Source organism: Pholcus phalangioides, unplaced genomic scaffold (genome assembly GCF_987345545.1).
Source record: "Pholcus phalangioides strain wild (caught in Gottingen) unplaced genomic scaffold, Ppha-v1.0 ptg000029l_1, whole genome shotgun sequence".
In the NCBI taxonomy this organism is placed as follows: domain Eukaryota; kingdom Metazoa; phylum Arthropoda; class Arachnida; order Araneae; family Pholcidae; genus Pholcus; species Pholcus phalangioides.
Window position 1 is genome coordinate 8,279,999 of NW_028301619.1, and position 22,655 is coordinate 8,302,653.

Here is a 22,655-nt window from a genome sequence, read left to right on the forward strand (position 1 = left end):
TGTTCGTACCCTAAAACTTTATATATGCATGATTATTAGAGTCTGAGGACAATACAACGATCCTTCCCTGTGCGTGTAGACATCCTGAAAAGTATAGAAGAAAAATATTTTTGCATTGTTGCTCAAAAACAAAAATTTGCGGTTCTCAACAAATTTGGCTGACATGTAAATTGTGTTTTGATTTCTCATCACATGGTGATAACAATACCCAAATGCTAATATTACCTGTGATTCTAATAACCAGGGTCTACTATACTTTCGACTTTGGCTGGAGTTTTTGTGAACTGGCCAGACTTTAGACATTAACCATGACATATAAATATAAACTATGATGTCTTTATTAAAAAGTGCTTCTAGAAACTGATATTAATTGAAGCAATTGAAAATTTTAACTGTATATGACTAGAAAATAGGTATTGATACATAGGAATACAGAAATCACAAACAATCATGCCAAAAGACTCATTACAGGTTTCTTCAAGATAATTGATGAACCTTTCAGTTTGCCTACTTTTTATAAAAGCATCACAACAGAATATTATATTAATCCAAAATTTTCACTATCATTTTTACCATATAAGTATTAAACACAGGCAGAATGTTGAAAGAATTAAGTTGTTAATCATTCCTCATACATTGTTTTTATGGCATACTAAAGTTAACCTATTCAGTGGCACTAGCATTACAAAAAAACTTAACGCACAACTTGTATAATGTTACTCAAGAGAAGATAGTTTTAAAACACCCTTTTGGGAAAAATAAAACAATGGGGGGGGGGGACAAACAAATAATATATATGCTAACTGATGAACTTCTGCAGAAAGATAAAATTATCTTGGAGTCAAAAAAAGAAAAAATAATAAATAAAATTTCAAAAATCAAATGACTCTTTTCTAAATATCAGCACAGCTGATATATTCTCTGCCCACTTCCACCAACTCTGCAGCCATCTCAATTTCATTAACCATCATTTTCAAATAGGGTCTGAAGCCTTGCTCGTAAAGCAGTCAAAGCACTCATGTGACCTGGACCAAGTTTCTCGATCTTCTCTATCTCTTTTAAGATCCCCCATACAGTATCAGGTGTTTCTTTCTCTAAATCTTTCAAAAATGGATGTTTCAACAAATCATCAAGTGAAGCTCGTTTATTAGGGTTACGATGCAGGCACATTTTTAGAACTGGTATCACAGCTGGGTCTTGCACATTTGGACTATACTCAATTTCAATGTCAGGATTTATGATTGCATTCATCTTCTGAAACTGTGACGTAAACTGATGGAAAGGAGTGCGTCCATACACCATCAAGTATAAAATGCAACCTAAGCTCCAGACATCTGATTTAAAGTTTAATTTATACACAGGGTCATTTCCTTTCCTGCGTTTCCTTTCTTCTGGATAAGCATTCAGAGCTTCTGGCGATATGTAATTTAAGGTGCCACATGGTCCTGCTCTGTATATACTGGTGACATCTTTAGGAACTTGAACAGCGATGCCAAAGTCTATTAATTTCAGGTGCCCACCAGCAAGAACAAAATTTGCTGGTTTCAAGTCAGAATGAACCACACCGAGCTGGTGAATTTCAGCAACGGCTTTCAACATTTGGGACCAGTAAAATCTAACTGTCAGGGGATCTAGGCTTCCTCTAGTTCTTATATCAGATAAATATGAAGAAAGATCAGTATCACCCTTTTCAAGAACCAAATACAGTTTGTTTTCTATGTATTCATATGCATACATTTTAATCACATAATCAGATCCTTTAAGACACTCCAAATATTGAATTTCTTTCACATAACCTTCTTTTGTATCCTTATCAATGTTACTGAGATCTACACGCTTTATTGCGACAAGTTTCCGACACTCAACGTCAAATGCTGCATACACATTCGATGAGCCACCTTTTCCTATATGAAACAAAATGTTATATTCTTTGTTCTTTATATACAAAATATTACTATTATCTTTCTTATGACACCTCTCTTCAAAACTAGAATATGATATATCGCTACGCATTCGACAATTCGAAGGAGTAAATTTAGAGACAGCTTGCGATGAATATGATGAACCGATATGAGGTTCATACGCAATTGGTGAACCTCCATGAAACAGAGGAGTCATCCATGAAGGCTTGGCTTGATGAGGGGACCAACTTTCTTTTTGAGGAGAGAGAGGTTTCGGTAACTTCTTGTCAACAGACGTTTTCATCTCTGATATCCTTTTCAGAGCTTCATAATAGGCAGATTCCCGACTAGTGTGCGAAATCGTTCGAGGCCTTGCCGAATTCTTGGATGTTGATCCACCAATGGTAAAAGGTTTATGATGGATATCCGGAGTTATGGGTTTTATGCAACTTTCCAGAGCTGAAAATATGTCTTCCTTTGCTTTTGGAGAATCGGGACAAAACTCGATCGACGCCGATTTCTTCGAACCATCATCTTCGTCTTCGTCATCACTGAATTCAACGTTAAAACTTATTTTAGAAGGAAGTTTGCTCAAAACATCATCCTCGTTCAGTACTTTAGAAAGATCATCGAACCTTTTTTTTTGAAGTGAATCTTGCCTCAGATCACGGCGATGCATCGTTGATGTATCTACGATTGCAGAGCTCAACTAAATATCAAAATTTCACAGTATAATCATGAAATTCAACAATAACTCGAAAGCACATAACAATTACCCGCCAAACCGAATTACACCAAAGTTTTAAAATGATAGTGATGATGATCATTCGACATTATTATCCAAGATTATTATCCGGCTCCGTGTAGGTGTCACAGCGTAGAAGAGAAAGAAACACAGTATTAAAAATAATTGATTTTTTTGGATTAAGAAAAATGTCTATAAATTCATTCAGTTCAGATGCATATTTTATTTTTATTTTTATTCCTATTTAATTTCATTCAATTTCGATGAGAAGTTTCCATCACACTTTAAGAAGTTAACTTGAAAGAAAACTTGCAACCGCTATGAAGTAGTTATTTTTTTGGAAGTTTATTTATATGACGTGCGGGAAATTTGTTTCGTTATGTGGAACTGAATCTTGCGAGCTATTTCGATTTCAAAACACTGTAATTTAAAATTATAATTTTGATCCTCGATTCCTTGTAATTGAAGTTCTAATTCGATCTGAAACTGCTTTCGTTTTTTATACAAAATCGTTGAGAAACATTCATTTCGTTATGTTTAGTTGAAACTTTGGTAAATGACATTGCTTTAAATATTTCGATCGTTTTACAGGATATCATTTCCGACAAAAAGTGGGAAAATGTGTGGAAGAACAGCATGGTGAGTTTTAATGTTTTTGCGACTGTTGCTTCGGTAAAAAGTTTACAAATAATATGTGTCATGTTTGTAACAAATTGTAAGAGCTTCTGTTTGTGTTTATTTTTCTGTCTGCTATTATTTTCATTATTTCCTTTGGATTGTAGGTGTACTGTTTTCTTTTTACTGTTGGGTGAAGTTGCCCCTAGAGGTCGCTAGTAATAGGCTTTTGTGTTGAAGAGCACAGTGTTTGAATCTGTTGGAATTTTGATGCTTATTTTCTTTGTGTCGTATTGTTTTAAAACAATCAGACCGTGAAGAATATGTCGTTTAACCATTGAACTATTAACCAGTCAAGTGGTTACGATGACATTTGCCATCACTGCCATACGTAATGGTGGTGCCTATGACGGCATTTGCAGACGCACAGACTTTTCAGTGTTTTTCACATACATATGACAAAATAATTTGTCATACATGTGCTGCCATCTCTCTGTACAGCCATCCTTCTACTTTATTATCTCATCACTAGATGGAGTTGAACAATTATATTCAAGGTCTGAGATTATTATTACTATTATCTTTGTCATGTTTTGCAAAGCTGCATCCCCATCGCTTTTTTTTCAATTTCCGATTCCTTTGCGAAGATGCATCTGTTTTGTTACTCATATCGTTTAGCAAAGGTTCAACTACTATGGTTCCACATAAATCCATCAACAACATTTCTTTTAGTCACAGGACATTACGACACCCCCCCCCCCCACTTTTGGGGTGTCATATTACGTCTCGACACATTCGAGCTATAAAAAAACATGCTATAAATAAATATTTTAATATTTCAAACTTCCAAGAGAAGGAAAAAAAAGGGGAAAAGCGCACACATCTTAAAAAAAAAGTGGGCACTGCGGGTAACGCTCAGAGAAATTAATTGGACAGTTGACTGGTTAAACAATAAGTCTTCAGTTTTTATTGTCGGAATATCTCGTTTTGAATCTCATTTTCTCTCAGATTGTGCATTTTATGTTTTTTTTGTAATACTTTTTCTGTTAGCTGTTATACCTGCAGTTTTAATTCTGTAATCAAGTTTTTATTGAACCCAGAGACCATTTTTGACTGAACCCAGAGATTTTTTTGTCCTTACCGTTGTATTATTTAAAAGAGTGTTAAAGAGGGAGTCTCTCTATCACAGAGTCCCAGTTTTTATTCACATCTCAGTTTTTATTCTGGAAACATATTTTTCTTTATAACCGTTGTTCATCTTATAATATTATCTTGCTTTATTTTCAATCTCGATCCTCCTATCTGGTTATGGCGCTGCAGTCAAGAACGTGCTCTTCCAGGGAAAAGGAAAATTGGTCAGTCACCATTCCGTCCTCACTAAACGATGTCATACTACATATAGAAACGTCCTCTCCACTTGTCAATACAAGGTTCATCGAAAGACTGGTTATTTGTGGAGATGAAGATTACAAGGAAGAAAATTCTTCACTGCCGCCACGGGGACAAGTGGAGAGGACATTTCTATATGCATATGGCCATCTGGTTGGCCTTTGTCATTCACGAGCTATTAGTTGATTGTTGACGCCGTCCATGTACGGTGTCTTTCAGCATATATATACGCTCCAAGGTTGAAATATTCTATCTGCTTCCATAGCTTAGATGGTAGAGCACTCGTCCGGCCAGCGAGAGACCGGGGTTCGCGTCCCCGTGGCGGCAGTGATGAATTTTCTTCCTTGTAATCTTCATCTCCACAAATAACCAGTCTTTCGATGAACCTTGTGATGTCATACTATCTTCCGCTATTCATATGAATAAAATTTATTGTATATTTTTATGATATTTTGTGAATCTAAAGTTTGTGACATGTCAACTAATGATGTCCAATCCAAACAAGCAATAAATGGAAATGTTTCGGGTCGTTGTCAAAGCTTCTTTGTTTTGGGCCAAACAACCACATCTATGGTTCAAACAATTAGATTCTTAATTCCTGGTAAGTGGAATCACTGGTGATGCTACTAAATACCACACAGCTATTGCAGCCATGAATATGAGCCTTTTGGCACATGTGAGTGATTTTATCATGAATCCGCCGGCAGAAAACATGTATGGTGCACTAAAGAGACTCCTCCAAGCTTAATTTGCTGAAACAAATGAGCAGTGTTTGCAACGTTTGATGTATGAAATCAAGCTAGGTGATCATCAAGCTTCTGCGTTACTTCGTGAAATGCAAGATCTATCTAGTGGTCATCTCAGCGATGAATTACTATGAAGTATATGAATACAGCACTTATCGTATTGAGTTCAAGTGTAACACATCGCCCTTATGGGCTCACTTGTTCCATTAGCAACTAACACTAAATGGTCCCCGGGAGAAGTCCCGCTCAAGTCAGGGGATTTGTGAATGTATATTTCTTATTTATGCATAATATCATGTTTCATTATGTTGAAATATATTTATATCTGATGAAATTATTTGAATTTTTTTAAATACACTGTCTCACACGGGCGGAGGTACCCACAGGCTTCTGTTCTGTCATAATAATTCCATGATCTCAAATTTCCATATCCATGTAAACATTGTGGAGAAGCCTGATCAACTTCCTCCATCTTGTTGAGACTGTTGTCACCAGAAAAATTATAGTGTTTGATACTAATTCATGCCACATGCCCGTATGCAAATCCACTGAGTGATGTCATCAGTTTCTTCATCCGCCGAAAGCCAGCAATATTCTGATTAGTCTGAAGACAAACCTGTTCTCCACTACTATAAATAGTTTGAGCAGACGCTACATCGTCGCATTCATTCCTTCATCCTGCTTGCACTTGTTAGCAGCTTCGAATGTAGAGCAGTGAGCTCTTCATCATAACTTACGAACATCAGGTGATGTTGTTCTAGTTTTCTAACCCCATGTTTGATAAATATTTTTAAGTGAAGTGCTTCATACTACTCCGGCTGGTCGGTCATTAGTTATAATGATTTCTCTCGTTAAAATTGATCAATGATTTTGTTAGTTCTGTTAGTGATAAAAAGGTTGATCTGGCAGAATTATTATAGGTCACTTAAAAAAAAAGTTTTTTTTTAATATTAATATTTTGAATGCCGATAAAGGCCAAAAATGACTTTAAAAAATTCTGCAACCCTAGAGTGTTAGAGAATGACATCTTTCAAAAACAACACATGATCGAATACAGCACGAGCAAAGAAAGGGAGAAAAAAAGAAATAACTAGTCTTTCCCTTCTAGAACAGAGAAGCTGGAAGAGAGAAAGGAAAAAAAAGTAAAGGAAAGTTTTTATAGATATTACCAAGAAGCGATAAGTAGCCAATTGTTATCATTGTTAGTAATTTTTTGCAGCTTTGATTTTCATTGCGCCACTAATTTTTTTGGTTTTATTTGCTTCTGGGTAAGATGAATGTACTTAATTTTTTTCATAAGTTTTTGAGGACTTGGGACCTTTTCCTAGTTAGTGAGGTTTTTTTTTGCAAATCTCATATTTCAGGATCCAGGAGTTTTTGCCTACTGTCTAAAAAATACCCATGTTTTTACCAATACAGCTAGGATATTTGGGCAAGAATTCCTGCCCGCCTGTTCTTAGGAATTTTTTGCGATTTCCCGTTCCCCTCCCTCTCTCTCTCTCTCTGAAATCCCGAGAAAAATTCCTGGGAAATTGGGAAATTAATGTTGCGACACATTAATACTGAAAATGAAATATAAAAGATTAAAAAACAATTAATGGGAATATTTGTTAAAAATTTACTTAATTTTCTATAGCTATAACATTGCATTGCTTGGGAAAGATATAGGAGGGGAGGAAGAATAGATTGGGGGAAAATGTGGAGGGGAGCAGGCTTCCAGTTCATGTAAACTACACTAGCAACCCTCCCTATTATGAAATCCTAATTCTGTTTTCGGGAAGTAAAAACAAGGGAGATGAACGAAGGAGATAAGATCTGAAAAAAGGGCATGGTGTTACCATTCTGGGTCTGTTGTCATTTCTAATGTGTTATAGTGTGTCAATAGCTATCAAATACAAATACAACGCCACAACAGGCAAAATGCCCAATGAGGTGACTGAGAAAAAGATGCCCATAATAAATATCGATGTCATATATTTCAAAAATACAGCAACCCTAATTAAAAATGCAATTAAAAACAATGCCCATAAAGAATAATTATGGTTGTCTTATTCTAAATATGGATAGCTTCTTCATTACGTCCCAATTATTCTATGTGTGGGGTCCCTCCATTTCTGAAAAAGATGGAAGCTCTCTGCTATGCAAAGTCAGACATGCAATATGTAATATATTTTCTTCACTCATCAGCACTCCTTACTTTATGGCTTTACTTATTAAGGGTCCTTTTTCCCATGGGGAGTAATTGCGTAATACCCTCCAATACTTTCTTACCTTTCCTCTCTCTCCGCAACCTCATAGTACTTAAAAACTTATCCTTTTTGTCCCTTTCATATAACCACCTGCAAGTGATGGGGAGAGGAGGTTTTATGGCTTTATGCTGCCCAATTTTGTGAATCCCTTCCCTGGGAAAATTTGTCATTCACAACTGACCCCCCTGTTTTTTTAAGCAATCCTACCCTAAAATAAATAATCAATTGCAAAGGGATGGGGTTGCTTTTTTTTATTATTTTCAAGGGGATGACCACTGACCATGATCGCTTTTCAATCTGAATGGCTTTAAATGCCGAAAAAAAGACAGTGATGTACAAGTGGGGAAAAATCACTTTAAACAATTGAAGCTACAAATCTTGAATGTTTAGACACAGTTTAAAATGCAGAATTCTTGAATGCTTCTTCTGTGTTAGTAGGTATGAATTATTATATTTAAAAGTAGTGATTAGAGTGATGTGTAAGCATGTGATCAGTATAATTGGAATGAAACCATCTTAGTGCTGCATAGGCAAGTTGGTTGTTATTCAAACTATACAAAAGGTAAGGCATTCTTTTTCCTTTTATTAACTGTAAGAAAATTAGAGAAAATAAAATTTCACACACATGCTGCGTAAATTTAATTTAATATGTAATAGGAAAAATATGAAATTGTATAAGTTTTGCGGAGCCTGGCCAAACTGGAATGAAATTCAGGATCTGGTGCCAGGGCCGCCATCAGGAGAATCAAGTACACAAGCACGAATGCCAATTCACCCTTTAACGCGACGATTTGTAAACCTTCTACGTTTAACTAACTGCATGGATAATTAATATTATAGTAATATAAATATAATAATATAATACTAATCAATTAAATATAAAATATGGGCTTCATGTCGTGAAAACGTTGTGTAATTCACGTTGTGTAGCACATAAATTAAATATTTTGACTTTAAAGAGTAATCGAAGCTGAAAATAACATCGTATAAATGGAGGAAGCCATGTAAATGGTGGGGGGGGTTTACTGTAAATAAGTGATTTCGGGAAATATGATTTCCCGTTCCAGATTCTCAAAGGTTTCAAAATGTCAGGAATTCGGAAACCCTACGTACAGCAGCATTAACAAGATATGTCGCCTAACTTGATGCCTAGTAGTCGATATATAATTCAGTAATATCTCACCTCCTTAAAACTCTCTTATTTCAGAAATGATTTGATACTGCAATGTAGTTTTTATTCCAGTCAAACATGTTTTCCATGCTCCCCAATTTGTCAGATGTCAGATGCCAATGAGCGGAGTCAGTTTTTATTGAAAGTTTGACAACTGAAGGAGAGAGAGATGTTCTTTTTTATTTACTTTTGCAGTAGTATAGGAATATGCATACAATATAAATAATAGAAAAAGCCAGAGTATTTTTCTTTCCCGTGTTTTTTAAAATATTATTCTCAGAGTTGGGGGAAGGTACAATGAACTGCACAAAATAAAATAAAAACTTTTTGAAAAAAGGTGTGACATTTTTTTTGCAGACGCTTCAGTGATTTCCACTGTGGCAGTTATAATGCGGATCAGGGAAATTTTAAACACTGCTTAAAAAGTTAATCTTTTAAACACAATTTAGAAAACTAACATTGAACAATTTCTTTAAAATTTCCAGTCACCAATCCCTTATCTAAATTATGTTACTTTCTATTTTCCACGAGTTACCTCTCCTTAATAACTCTCATTAACTTCATAATACAATCCTTTGCATTTTTAATTATATATATTTTTCTTTTTCTTTAGACTTTTTAATTTAGTTTAATTCAACAAAATGTTGAAAAAAAGGGAAAACAAATCAAACAATTTCTATCCAATACTATTGTTACTGCTTTGCAATTGTGTGCTACCATTGAATATATTTGTTTTTTGTATTTTTTGAGTTTTTTTCTTTCTTTTCTCTTGTGTTTCTACCTCTCGATGAGTATAAAAAACAAGCCCTCTGTTCGGAATCAGCAATAAATTGTAGGTCCCGATCTAATTACCCCTTGTGAGCAGAAAATGACCGTGGTGCGACAAAAATGATCAATGATCTTGTGCTTCTGTCTTTTTCTTTCATTTATTATTATTTTCTTTTATATTGAATTATATAATTCATACATCACACATCTAATGTTTTAAAAAAAATTGTGATTTATAATAAAAGCCACGTTGGCTTCTTGGCAGTTTTTTTCCCATTTATATTGTACTGTATTTTCTTTGTTTCAAAATTGAATTGAATTTTAACAAAAAATTGTGTCTCAGAAGTCTTATGCCAAAATGAGAGGGGTGATAGCACAGTCCATGACAAACAATTTTTCCAAAGGAACTCTGGGTTGTTACTCACTTACTTGGAGGACACAGTCATTACCCTATTTCAAAAGTCACCAAAATATGGCAATCTTGCTCACATCATGATGACTAACAGGCAATTATAAATGAAAAAATATTGTTTCTATACATTTCTCTTTACAGTATTATGTGTGTAGGAAAATATTTTTCCCTTGTTATTTTCAGGGTTACTCTACTTAACCTTACTCCTAATTTCCCCCCCCCTCTCTTTTCGTCATTAATCGCTTAAATTGTGTCTTCACATGCGTTGACTGAAAAAATGGTTTGTGGCCCCAGGATCCATTACAAAAACTGTTTGTCTTGACATGTACAATCATCCTTCTCATTTTAGCTACAGAAGTCTAGGATACTCTGTAGTCTAGTTCCCTAAAAGTTGGTCAAGTGTGATCTGTCAATATTGAACCTGATCTGAAATATGATGTGGATCTAATTAATTATGAAACTCTAAGCATTTTCTTTCTATCATGTCACAGATGGTATTTATGGGGTAACAAACGAGCTGGGAAATCTCACACTTTTATTCTGAAATTTCTTGTGTGTACCAGGGCTAGACAAATCTATTGCCCAGGCATGTAAAAATTCCGCTTGAGTATGTATATTTTTCGACTACATGCCGAGGTAGGCATCTAAAAGTCAAAAATATAGAGAAAATGTTTTAGGGTTTATGAGAAATATTTTGAGAGTTCTCAAAGAAATGAGAAATGCAAAAATATTTCTTTATATTTTTTTTGAATTTTTTAATTCTTCAGTAAGTGTGTTTTTATCAATAGATGGCAACACATTTGTTTTTAATGTGCATGTGGAGGGGGGGGGGGGGAATATTTTATGAAAAGGGAACTATCTTTAGGCCACACTATAAAAGTTTTTACTTGTGAATGTGGATTTATTTTGATGAATTAGATGAAAAATAGCCTCAGATCTTGTTTATCTAATGAATCATTGAACGCCGCTATGGTGGTCAAGTGGTCATAGTGACGGACTCGCATCACGAGGACCCGGGTTCGAACCCCACCGTCGCCATAGTGGTGGTCGGCTGAAGTTGGTTTTCTGTGGTTCCCAACTTCAAGGCGTAAATGCGAGCCGATCTCCCCGTTAAAAAGTCTAGCCACAGAGAGCAACAGACCTACAAACAGCGAAAAAAAATTCAATCATAAAACATCACTCACTTCACTTCTGAAATATAGATGGCAGCACTGAAAAATCAAACACAACACTTCATATGCACTCAGACTGTTAGGTACACACACAGTTACACCTCCGGCACAACTCGTTAGGTTGTTAATCGCCCATAAATGGTGAATGACCTGAGTTGTGCTCGGTTTGAAAGAAAGAAAGAAAGAATCATTGAACAACTTGATGAGAATTAGCATTGACGGCTCAGAAAATGCTGAATTTGACCCTGGACCAGCAATTGAGTTCTGGCAGTCTTCTGCTATAGGTTTCCGACATATCAATGGCCACGGTGGTTATGAAGCAAATTCAGAAGATGATTGATTTTAAACATTGTATATTTGTCCCAATTTCTTTCTTGAAAAGGATTTATGTTCCTGAACGTGTAAATGAATATTGTATTATTGTTGTAGGATAACTACTTTTTGTGTGTTTTCTTTTTGTTGACAAAGAGAAATGATTTTTACGATGAAGTAAGTAAATATAGTAATAAAACTAAGCAGTGTTTTTTTCAGGCATGTAAATTTTTTTGGATTTGTCCAGCCCTGGTGTATACTATGTTCTTAAATTTTTTTTTCATCATGCCTTTATTTTTTCGTAGCACACTTTGCAAAGAAGATATTCAACATGCTACCAAGCAGTATTCAGGAAATATTCCAAAATGGATTGAGAGGTATCCTTGGCAGGCTTATAAGCCAGCTTATAATATTGCACCAACTGGTAATCTGTAAGTTTTTTTTTACTTTGCTATTAAAAAATATTTTTTGATCGAAGTTTTTTGGTTGACATGGTCTCCTTGAAAAAAAAAACAAATGCAAAACGTCTTTGCAATTGCATATTTTCTTTTTGCAAGATTGTAATTAGAATTGGTCTTCCTCTGATTTATTAGCCTGCTGTGGCTTAAACTGCTTTGTGGAAATAAGAAATATAATACACATGAGCCAGCAATAATACACATGACATTGTTAATTGCATTTTTAATTGGGTTGCTATATTTTTGAAATATATGACATCCATATTTTTATGGGCATCTTTTTTCAGCCACCTCGTTGGGCATTTTGCCTGTTGTGGTGTTGTATTTGTATAATTATCGTGACCCCTGTACATACAGACTTTTGGCAAAACATTTGAATGATATGCAGTCGAAGTTTCAGCAATACATCTCATAAACTAGTTTCTTTGGTAACATTCAGGAAATAGAGAGGAAAAAGATGAATAGAGCAGGTTTCCATCTCCCCATTCATTCTTCCATTATACAAATACAAGGCCACAACAGGCAAAATTCCCAACCAGGTGGCTGTGAAAAAGATGCCCATAACATATGGATGTCATATATTTCTAAAATACAGCAATCCAATTAAAAATGCAATTATAAACAATATATATACATGATAAAATATTATACAATGCCCATAAAGAATACTTATGGTTGCCTTATTCTAAGTATGGATAGCTTCTTGATTTATCCCAACATGTTTATTGTATTTCTTTTTAAACGTGCCAATTGTGTTAGAATTTACTACCAACGGGGGTAAACTATTCCATTTATTAACAACCCTATTAGAGAAAAATTCCCTGCGACACCATAACCTAGAATTGTCCCTTACCAAACGATACTGATGTCCCCTTGTAAAAGCAGTTGAGTGACAGCAAATTAATAAATCATGGTCCATCCTATCCTTACCATTGAAAATTTTGAACACTTCGATCATATCTCCCAGAGACACCTGCGTTCATCCAATGTAAACATACTCAAAAAATTAAGTCTCTATTAATAACTGAAGCCGCATGTGTCAACGAGGATACGCGTAGCTCTTCTCTGCACCCCTTCAACCAAGTCTGTCTCCCTTCATAGAGATAACCTTTCTTTCAAAACATCAACGTTAGTTCTCAGAAAACAACGAACCAGTCTTTTGTTATCAACCTTACCCGAAGAAAACTTACAGAGAAAACTGATGCTATTATGATCACTGGAAGAAAACTCATTCCCCACAAAACATGTTCAACAAGATCCTCAGAACTAGTGAGAACTAAATCCAAAATAGCAGTACCCCTAGTGGCTTCTGATACATGCTGATGCAAAAAATTATCGAGCACCAACTTATAAAAGTCTCTTTCATATTTATGTCTAGCAGAAAGGTTCTTCCAATCTATACCTGGGTAATTGAAATCCCCTAGTATGACAACCCTCTTACGCTTACACATGTAGGAAATTTCATCACGTAGTTTGGCAATATAGTTTGGATCCCTATTCGGTGGATTGTAACAAACCCCAACAATAAGTTTATGACGTTTTTGTTTTCAAGCTCAACCCATATAGTTTCAATATCACTTCTCTGCATGTTATACTCTCAAGCCTTCACACATGATTTCACATATATCAACACTTCACCCGCCTTTCCTATCAGATCTATTTCTTTAAAAATGCATTGTATTCCAAGATGTATGTGTATACGTAATATATGCGTAATACTCAATAAAAAACTTGTATATATATTTTTTACTCATGAAACTGCAGCAAGGAAGAAAAAATAATACTGAGGTAAAGAGCACTTCCCATTCATAGGATTACCAATGAAGAGTCTCAAAAGAAGGAGGTAGAGAGCTCAAATGCATTTCTTCCAGTGGATGACATCTCATCTCGATCCATTTCTAACCCCTTGCAAAACACGGAACCCCACTATTCTTTCTTTTTCCTCCGCTTATCTTCTTTTTTTTCACCCTCTCTTCTCTGACCCCACCTTCTCACACTTATGGTGTCTTCCTCAAACCTCACAACCCATAACTAAAACCCTAGTTAAAAATTGTTTTCTATGGGTAAGCCAGCTTACACATTAAAACATATAAAATTGGAAGAAATTTTTTGTATTCCCATTTGGTAGCAGCTACAGTAATGTCAAAAATGATTATTCTGATCAAAAAACATGAATACCAGAACAAAGGGTTCGTAACATTTTTTTTACTCGAGGAGTCCTTTTTTTAAAATGTTATTCTATGGCAGAGCCTATTAGACCTCTCTTTTTTTTATTCATTTACTAAACTTACTGATTCATTCTATTTTCTTCTACTGTCAGGAATCCTCTGAGAACTGCATGTGGAGAGGTTGGGAACCACTATTACTACTACTACTAGTTCTAACAACAACCCAGGTCTATCTCTGGCAACTTACTGCCTGTTACCCCTGAAGGGATATGTTAGTGGAAACTTTGGCAACACTCATCTCCACTCAGCAACCATAAGAGCAGCCTGGCACTAAGTCCTTGGGACCCATATCCCCACCCCACAAAGCCCAAGGGCGGCAGCCACCAGTGGACTGATTGCTGTTGCTTGTACGGCCCAAGAGTGGGACTGCTCCTTTCTCCCATATCTCACACCTTTCTTATATAGAAGAAAAAGCCACGGCAGTCACGGCACAACAGATCCGGCAGCCAAAAGAGCCAACCAATTCCAGGCTTTGGTTTCAGGTGATGTCATCGAAAAACGGAGGGATTGACCCCTGGCGTCATGGTCCTCTCTCTTGTGTGCTGCAGTTAGCGGGATGCAAACAGCAGGTCTTCCTGCATAAACCCTCTCTCATGAAGCCTTCGGGCAACAGTAAACTGTGAAACTCGAGTTCCAGTGGCAGCAGGCAGTGTACGTGAGAGCTGTGATGCTGTAGCAGTCCTGTGGTGCCACGCTGAAAGTGCCCAATAACGATCCTCATTGGTCATCATGCATAGGCGGAGATAGACTTGAAAGTCTGGGGGGGGGGGCATGATGATGATAATGCCAATTCATATATATGCAGATACATTTTATCAGTCGGCTTTACCTTCGATGACCAGTATCTCTGCCCATGTCGTCGTGGCTCTTCGACGACCTTGTCCAGATCTTCTCTATATGGATCCAGTGTCCCGAAACTCGAATCCGAGCATAGAACATCAGAAGAATGTTCTTTATCTACCGAGCCTAGGGCGACCACCGATGGATGGAGCCTTCATATCCCACCCAACTCCACTGGTTGGAAATTGCCGTATGGCGATATATGACCGGAGTTGGTGTGCGGTAAAGTAGTAGTAGTGTCCCAAAACTGTTTTCATAAATTGCAGACAATACTGGGTGTAACATCGAGCTCTGTAGTCACCTGCCACTTGTGATTGCCCTACCTCCAATCTACCGACGATTCTCCATCTCATTCCGTTATCCATACGTTTGTGGCAACTCATTTTACCTGATAGCTTATAAAATTTACCAATCTCTTGTGAGAAACACAGCGAATGTCGCAGAGGAGTATGTTAGGAAAATGCCTCGTGCCCTTATCATCCCCTCCGTGGTCACAGCTCTGCCCACACACACGTGTACGCTTACGTATTCGATACTGAATATTTGTATACTTCTTCGGTGGCATTATTAGTACCTTTGGGTTGGGGCCGCAACTAGAGGGGCGCAAATTTTACTCTTTAACCTCTTCTTCAACATCATGAGGGCCAAAATGCGGGCTTGCCCATTACCTCCTAGAGATACCTGTATCTCTAGGAGGTAATGGCTTGCCCCAGCTGACCAAGCATCTAGTTGCGGCCCTGCCTTTGGTTCAGTACTTTTTATAAAAATAGGCGCAATATGCAAATTCTCTTAATTTTGCACATGAGTGTGTGTTTTTTCTGGTGTTTTATCCCCGGAAGCTGTCTGTTTTAAACTGGCTTTGAAGTTTGAAATGATACAAATGATGTGTAACTCAACTAATGTTAAGCTCATTCCAATTTGTATTACTCATGAGTGAGCGAATTAACAATGTTTGGATTTTTCCATTGGCAGTATTCACTCAGGAAAAATATTGTAAATGGTCAAGTCATTTTAAGCACTGCTAGCTTTAAAATTTTATTTCAGAAAAAAAAGTCACCACAACAGATATTTCAAGAAATATGATGCTTATATCTGTTTTTTCCAGACCTGTCCTCTTACAAGAACAACTTCTTGGAGTCGATAGAAAGTCTGATGATCTTGTCATAGTTCCAATGAGATGGGGAATGATACCAAACTGGTTCAAGGGTTCTTCTGTTGTTGAAACATCAACTGATTGTCACAACTGCAGGAGTGAAACAGTTCTGCAGCGTCCAACTTTCAGGGGACCTATGCTCACAGGAAAACGCTGCGTTGTTCTTGCAGATGGGTATTTATTATATTGCACATTTATTTCATAAATCATGTACAGTTATCATTCATATAACTATGATGATGATAAACAATAAATAATTAGTTAGTATATAAAGGCAAATAACAAGGAAAAGCTGAGAATTCCTAACCTTTTTGACATTCCATGGGTGCGGTCTTGAGAGCAGTAGCATATGCTGGATTTTCTCAAAGATGTGGGGAGTTCAACAGTTTCTTCTTCCCATAAAGGGTTTACATTTTCTACTGAAAAAATACACAATAATCTCAGCTGGGGGGGGGGGCCTTAAACCAAAACTCAACCCCCCCTGCATACTCATACTTCAGAGCATAGATGTAAAGTATTGAAAATGTTGGAGGGAGGGGGGGCTCGGGCCAGAGACGTCACAAGTCAAAAATTTTTGGTGCTGTCTGAGGGGTCTAACCAAATTTTGACAGCTAAATTTGACCGTATGTCCAGTTTTTAATTTTTAAAAGGGAGCAAAAACTTTTTTATCTTCTGATCTTAACAGGCAGAAAATGTATTGTCTTGCTTTGGAGAGTTCCATCTTACACTGATGGCACAACTATAATTACTTAGTCAACTTTTTTGTTATAGCAAAGAGCTGTTCTAAACTCTGTCCATGAGCGAACTTAGTCCAAACTCGCCTTTTCCCCTGCCCCCTTTTTTCCAAAGAAATGAACGAAATGCTCCTTGAAATGCATTTATAATAATTTTAATAATTAATTGTTAAGTAATTTTAGTAATTAATTGTTAAGTAATTTTAGTAATTAATTGTTAAGTAATTTTAGTAATTAATTGTTAAGTAATTTTAGTAATTAATTGTTAAGTAATTTTAGTAATTAATTGTTAAGTAATTTTAGTAATTAATTGTTAAGTAATTTTAGTAATTAATTGTTAAGTAATTTTAGTAATTAATTGTTAAGTAATTTTAGTAATTAATTGTTAATAATTAAGAAAGGTTAATTATGAATAAAATTGAAAAAATGAGTTAAAGTTTTATATTGAGTTCTCCAGAAGATTGCGGAGAATGGGAAACAATTTTTTTTATTTATCTAAATTTTTTTTGCGCTTGTGCTCAGAAATGGTAGGAACTTGTTTCAATTGACATCCAGTTTTACTGCTCTATTCAGGTCTGCAAACATCTTAGTGTGGTTGTGACACACCTGAGCTGGGGCAGCCGCGGCACTGCCCCAGAGCCCCAAAAAAATTTACATTTATTTTGCATAATAATAACCCTTTCAAGAAAGACCCCCAAGGAAACATTGGCCCCAGAAAAGCACACTACGGCCATGCGACACACTCAAGTGTAGAAGAAATAGCACCTTGGAGTACCAGTGAGATCAATCAGTAGTGAAACAAAACTTTTAAGAAATAACCACATTTTAAACATATTTGTATGGCTATGCTTCTCAATGAGTGAGTGTTCAACAGTTATTTAACCATTTAAAGGCCAAACTATGAACAAAGTCACTTATTGTTTTGAAATTTTTATAAATGGAACATTGGCACTTGAGGAGAGGTGAAAGCGGAAACTGGTATCATCTATATTCTCACGATTATTTATTTCTGGAGTAATTATCACACGAAATTTTCTATTTTCTATTACAAATTCAAATTCGCAACACATACTGGTTTTTTTAACACAAAAATGAGTGCAGAAAATTCAAATTTTTTTCTGATGTCCGTGCTAAAAGAAGGAAAACATATATTTGATGGACCCATTTGTCACATTGGTAGCATTTATACAGTGTTTTTTTGGCAAAACGCAAACTGTCCTTGCAAACAGACACAATATAATGGTCATCAAATGACCTGATATCTTTTTTTCAGTTGACAACATGGACCTGGATAAATAATTAACCCCTCCTTCATTTGTAGAAGGTCCATTGTCACTTCTCTTCGGAATTCCAAATGCAAAATAAGATTCGATTCTCGCAGAGTTGCGAACTCTGAATGAATTATCCAATGTGCTATAATGGTCATATGGCAAATCTTTTCCAATGGAATCCAGAGTCAAGGTTTTTATCGGATTCTAGAAAGAATTTCTTTTATCCCATGAAATAGTTTTTTTTCAGATTGCTCACTCACAAAACTGCCTTGCTTTTTCTTGAAACCTGAGTGTTGCACTTACGTTTTGCTCCTTTTTTCTGTTCTACATCTTTTGAAGAACATGTTTCAGGAGTTTTCTAACACCTCATCCTTGTTGTTGCAAAATTATCTAGCATTTCACATACATCAGTTGGGACTGTTGATACTAGATCCTTTTCAACAATATCAGCTTCATCCGTGATATTCCCATTTTCATTAGCACGTAATTGGCATATATCTATGTCACGTATGTCCTGTAATTCAAAATCTGAAAGAGTTTCTAAATATTTTACAGCTTTTTCTAATGTGAGATTCTTTTTGATATGGTTGCACTCAGCTGAACACAACAAGACTATCTAAGATTGTTGACCTTGGTTTGATTAATCTGCAGTTCGCTAAAACATACATTTCTAAGAATGCAAGAATAAAAAGTACTCACCCAATATAAACAATCCACCCCCAGGAAGCACATTCCTCTGTGTCATATTACCCCGAATTAGCCCCTATACACATGTCAAATGATGACAACACCCTGAGGTTCGAACGGGAAAATTGATGCAGCTCACTGCACATTAGATATCCCTAGAATCCCGCTCTCTTGAAAGGCCAATGTTCCATAAATGGAACATGCATTTTTGAACGTGCGTAGCTCTTTAATGTTTAACAATACAAATAAACTAATTGATTTACTTTGATTGATATATTAAGTGGTAGAAACACACAAAATAATTTTCAATTTATTTCAAAATTTAAATTTTGGAAAATTTTAATCTAAATGGAGAAAATATGCCCTAAAAATGTCAAATTTCAAAATTCTGGTTTTTTTTTAATGTTTTTGTTCTTTCCGAATTTATTTCAAAAAATACTTTGAACTCTCGTCTATATACGTTAAAAAACTGGAAATGTTTGAATCAATTTTTATCTGATATTTTTGTAAATAAAATTTATGTTCCATTTATGGAACATTTGCCTTTAAACGGTTAAGGTGCCTCTGAAGTTTCTCGAGATTTGGCAAAAGTTCTGCAACATATTCTAAACTCCTTAGGTGTAATGGAAAAAAAAAGAGGTTTGGCAGTCACTGTTTTAGTAATTTTCACACAGTCAGGCCCACCGACTTGAATAGCATCTAGATACTGTAGTTAGACAGCCGGGCAAAGCATTCATTTTGCAACCCCCTGCATCCTTCACATTGTTAAAGAGCACTCACCACTCTTGCCTGCTCACACTTGGTTGTGGCTCAGATCAGAGCAGATTTCATTCTACCGGTAAAATAGAGATGAACCCCTTGCTACTGTAATAATCAAGGCTGAAACTATGATTTTTAAATTGTATTGCTGCCCCACCACTTTAAAAAATTTTTGTTTCCACCTAAAATTTACCACAACCTTGGTTTTTGCCACCAGGGTTAGTTGCCCTCTCTGTCCCCCCCCCTGGTTCTATCTCTGGTAATAATAATAATTATATAATTTACAGGTTGGGAAAATAATTTTAACTCTTGATTTCAGAGGAATAATAATTCAAGAATGTGTTGCTGAAAATATGGGCCATTTTCATGAAAAATGAGTCAGGACAGCAAAAATTACAAAAATATGGGAATTTCCCTGAAAATTTGGGTCATATGGTCACTATACTGACTTAGACAACATTCATTCCAAGGTTTCTTTTTACCTCTATGGTTCTTTTGAGTCTCAGTGCACAGAACTTGAATGTCTGCACTGTATGACAAACACGTCATAACCGTACATCTCTCAGTTTTACGAGACAGACCATTTTACCCATATTATTTGATTCTCCTGTCATTTTTGAAAAAATATTTTTCAATTTCTTTGAGTAAGCTATAATATGAATAAATGAAAATTTGCCACTGTAATGGAAATAAATATGGTATATAGTCTGCAAGAAATATAGCTTTTCTGCAATAGGCCACATCATCATCACTTATTCGTGAATCATTCACTATTTTGAGAATCGAAAAAAAAAAAATAAATAAAAAATTTAAACTGCAGTGAAATATTTCATTTTGTACTCTAACAATAATAATACAAAAACTCACCCTGTTAATATTTCCATCAAAGAAAAACGTTTGTTATATGCTCAAGCACGATGCTTTAAACAAGTTATTTCAAATGCAAGTCTATCCATTCAAGTCTGTTAATTAAAAGAAACAACTCTGCATTCTTGTTTTGGAACAAGATTCAATAAGGAACAGATTCTGCACAAAACATCTGCCATTGATAACACTGTAGTTTATGTATAAATTAGACACAAGTCCTAGTAAGAAACTATCACCATTAACCAAATTTGCCTATTGCGAAATCTGAATATGAAATGCCTAGATCTTCAAAAGGAAAATTACCCAGGTTCAGCTTTGAGAATGGAGGCTATGTTGGCAATCATTATAACCAGCAGTTAATGGAGGCAGTGCTTTTCTTCCCCTTCAAAACTTTAAAAAAAAAAATTTGCTTACCTGGTGAATTCCTGACCTTTTATGAATATTTCATTCAAAATGTGAAGCATTTCCTACTTAAATGATATTTGTTATTCCAGGCGGGGAGGGAGCTTTTAGTACATCAAGATACCTTCAAGAAGGCATTAATGTGCAGAAAAGGCAGACATGAAATGCTGTAGCTGTAGACAGAACATTCATTCTTAATTTAAAAAAGTTAATAGAAAATTCTGACTACGAGGATTCTGCACGTGCAAGCAGCTGGTTGTTGGCAGACTTCACAGAACATTTAATACTGTTTTTTAAATGTTTACTTGTGGGAAATGAAGATATATCAATGGTCTCAATGGAACGAGACCATTCAAAGAAGACCTCTCAATCTCCTCGACACCTGCGTTCATCCAATGTAAACATATTCAAAAAATGAAGTCTCCATTCCTTTTCTTTCTTTACACCCCTCCCCCCACTTGTTGAATGAATCTGTAGCTACTTCAGCTCTCTGGCAATTTTACCCTAGGGAAATGTCGTCCAAATTGAAAAACCCCCTCTAGGTCCAATGGCTGAATCACCAGTTACCACTGTGTTCTTCTCTTTCTTCGATTGGAGAAAGCAGGAGCTCACTCAAATACAAATACAACGCCACAGCAGGCAAAATGCCTAACGAGGTGGCTGATATTAAAAATGCTTAAAAATGTAATTAACAAAAATTGTAGACAATATATACACATGATAAAATATTATACAATGCCCATAAAGAATACTTATGGTTGTCTTATTCTAAGTATGGATAGCTTCTCGATTTACCCCAACATGTTTATTGTATTTCTTTTTAAACGTGCCAATTGTGTTACAATTTACTACCTCCGGGGGTAAGCTATTCCATTTATTAACAACCCTATTAGAGAAAAATTCCCTGCAACACCATAGCCTTGCATTGTCCCTCACCAATCAATACTGGTGTCCCCTTGTAAAAGCAGTCGATTGGCAGTGTACTAAAAGTTCATGGTCCATCCTATCCATCCCATTGAAAATTTTGAGCACTTCGATCATATCTCCTCGACACCTGCGTTCATCCAATGTAAACATATTCAAAAAATGAAGTCTCTCTTCATAACTCAAGCCCCCTGTGCCAATAAGGACACACGTAGCTCTTCTCTGCACCCCTTCAACCAAGTCTATGTCCCTCTGTAGGTATGGTCTCCAAAACCTTACAGCATACTCCAGTCCAGGACGAATTAAGCCTCGAAAAAGCAGAAGAATGACTTTAGAAGAACGCGAAGAGACCTTTTTGAAAATGAGACCAAGCATTCTATTCACTTTTTTGATCATCGCTGAACAATGTTTAGAAAACCTAAGCCCCTCGTCAATGAGAATTCCATAATCGGTGATCCTAGTGGCATCCGGGATAGTGACACCATTCAACTCATAAGAGAATGGTGGGTTGTTCAAACCAAAATGAGCAACCATGCAATTGTAAATGCTAAACGTCGTGCTGCATTAATTTGACCACGCTGATATCCTGTTTAAGTTGGTCTGCAACAACTCCCTATCGCTTTGATTCCCGATTACCCCCATTAGCTTCACATCATCTGCGAATTTGCTAGTAATCCCATCGATACCCTGATCGAGTTTATCGATAAAAAGTGAAAAAAGTATGGGGCCAAGGACACTTCCTTGAGAAACTCCACTTGTGACATCCTTCCAACTAGAGAATTCCCAATGAACCAAGTCTATGTCCCTCTGTATGTATGGTCTCCAAAACGCTACAGCATACTCCAGTCCAAA

The 22,655-nt window shown here is 36.0% G+C and overlaps 2 protein-coding genes across 8 annotated transcripts in view; one reads left to right on the forward strand and one right to left on the reverse strand.

Annotated features, from left to right (window-relative positions):
- Window positions 1–339: 339 nt before the first annotated feature.
- LOC149067645 (dual specificity protein kinase Ttk-like) lies at window positions 340–2,725 on the reverse strand. Its single transcript, XM_089252511.1, has one exon. The coding sequence runs from the start codon at window positions 2,578–2,580 to the stop codon at window positions 961–963; it is 1,620 nt and encodes a 539-aa protein (XP_089108637.1). The 5' UTR covers window positions 2,581–2,725; the 3' UTR covers window positions 340–960.
- A 3-nt stretch (window positions 2,726–2,728) lies between these two features.
- LOC149067646 (abasic site processing protein HMCES) overlaps window positions 2,729–22,655 on the forward strand; it is a 75,577-nt gene continuing 55,650 nt past the window's right edge. Inside the window, exons 1-4 of one of the 7 annotated variants that reach the window (XM_089252515.1) lie at window positions 2,729–2,798; window positions 3,238–3,285; window positions 11,786–11,911; window positions 16,112–16,333. In XM_089252515.1, coding sequence (XP_089108641.1) covers window positions 3,266–3,285; window positions 11,786–11,911; window positions 16,112–16,333 — 368 coding nt within the window. In that variant the 5' untranslated portion in view covers window positions 2,729–2,798; window positions 3,238–3,265. Of the gene's footprint in view, window positions 2,799–2,926; window positions 3,286–11,785; window positions 11,912–16,111; window positions 16,334–22,655 lie in introns of those variants that run through there. The other 6 variants (XM_089252512.1, XM_089252513.1, XM_089252516.1 and 3 more) reach the window with 6 other exon arrangements.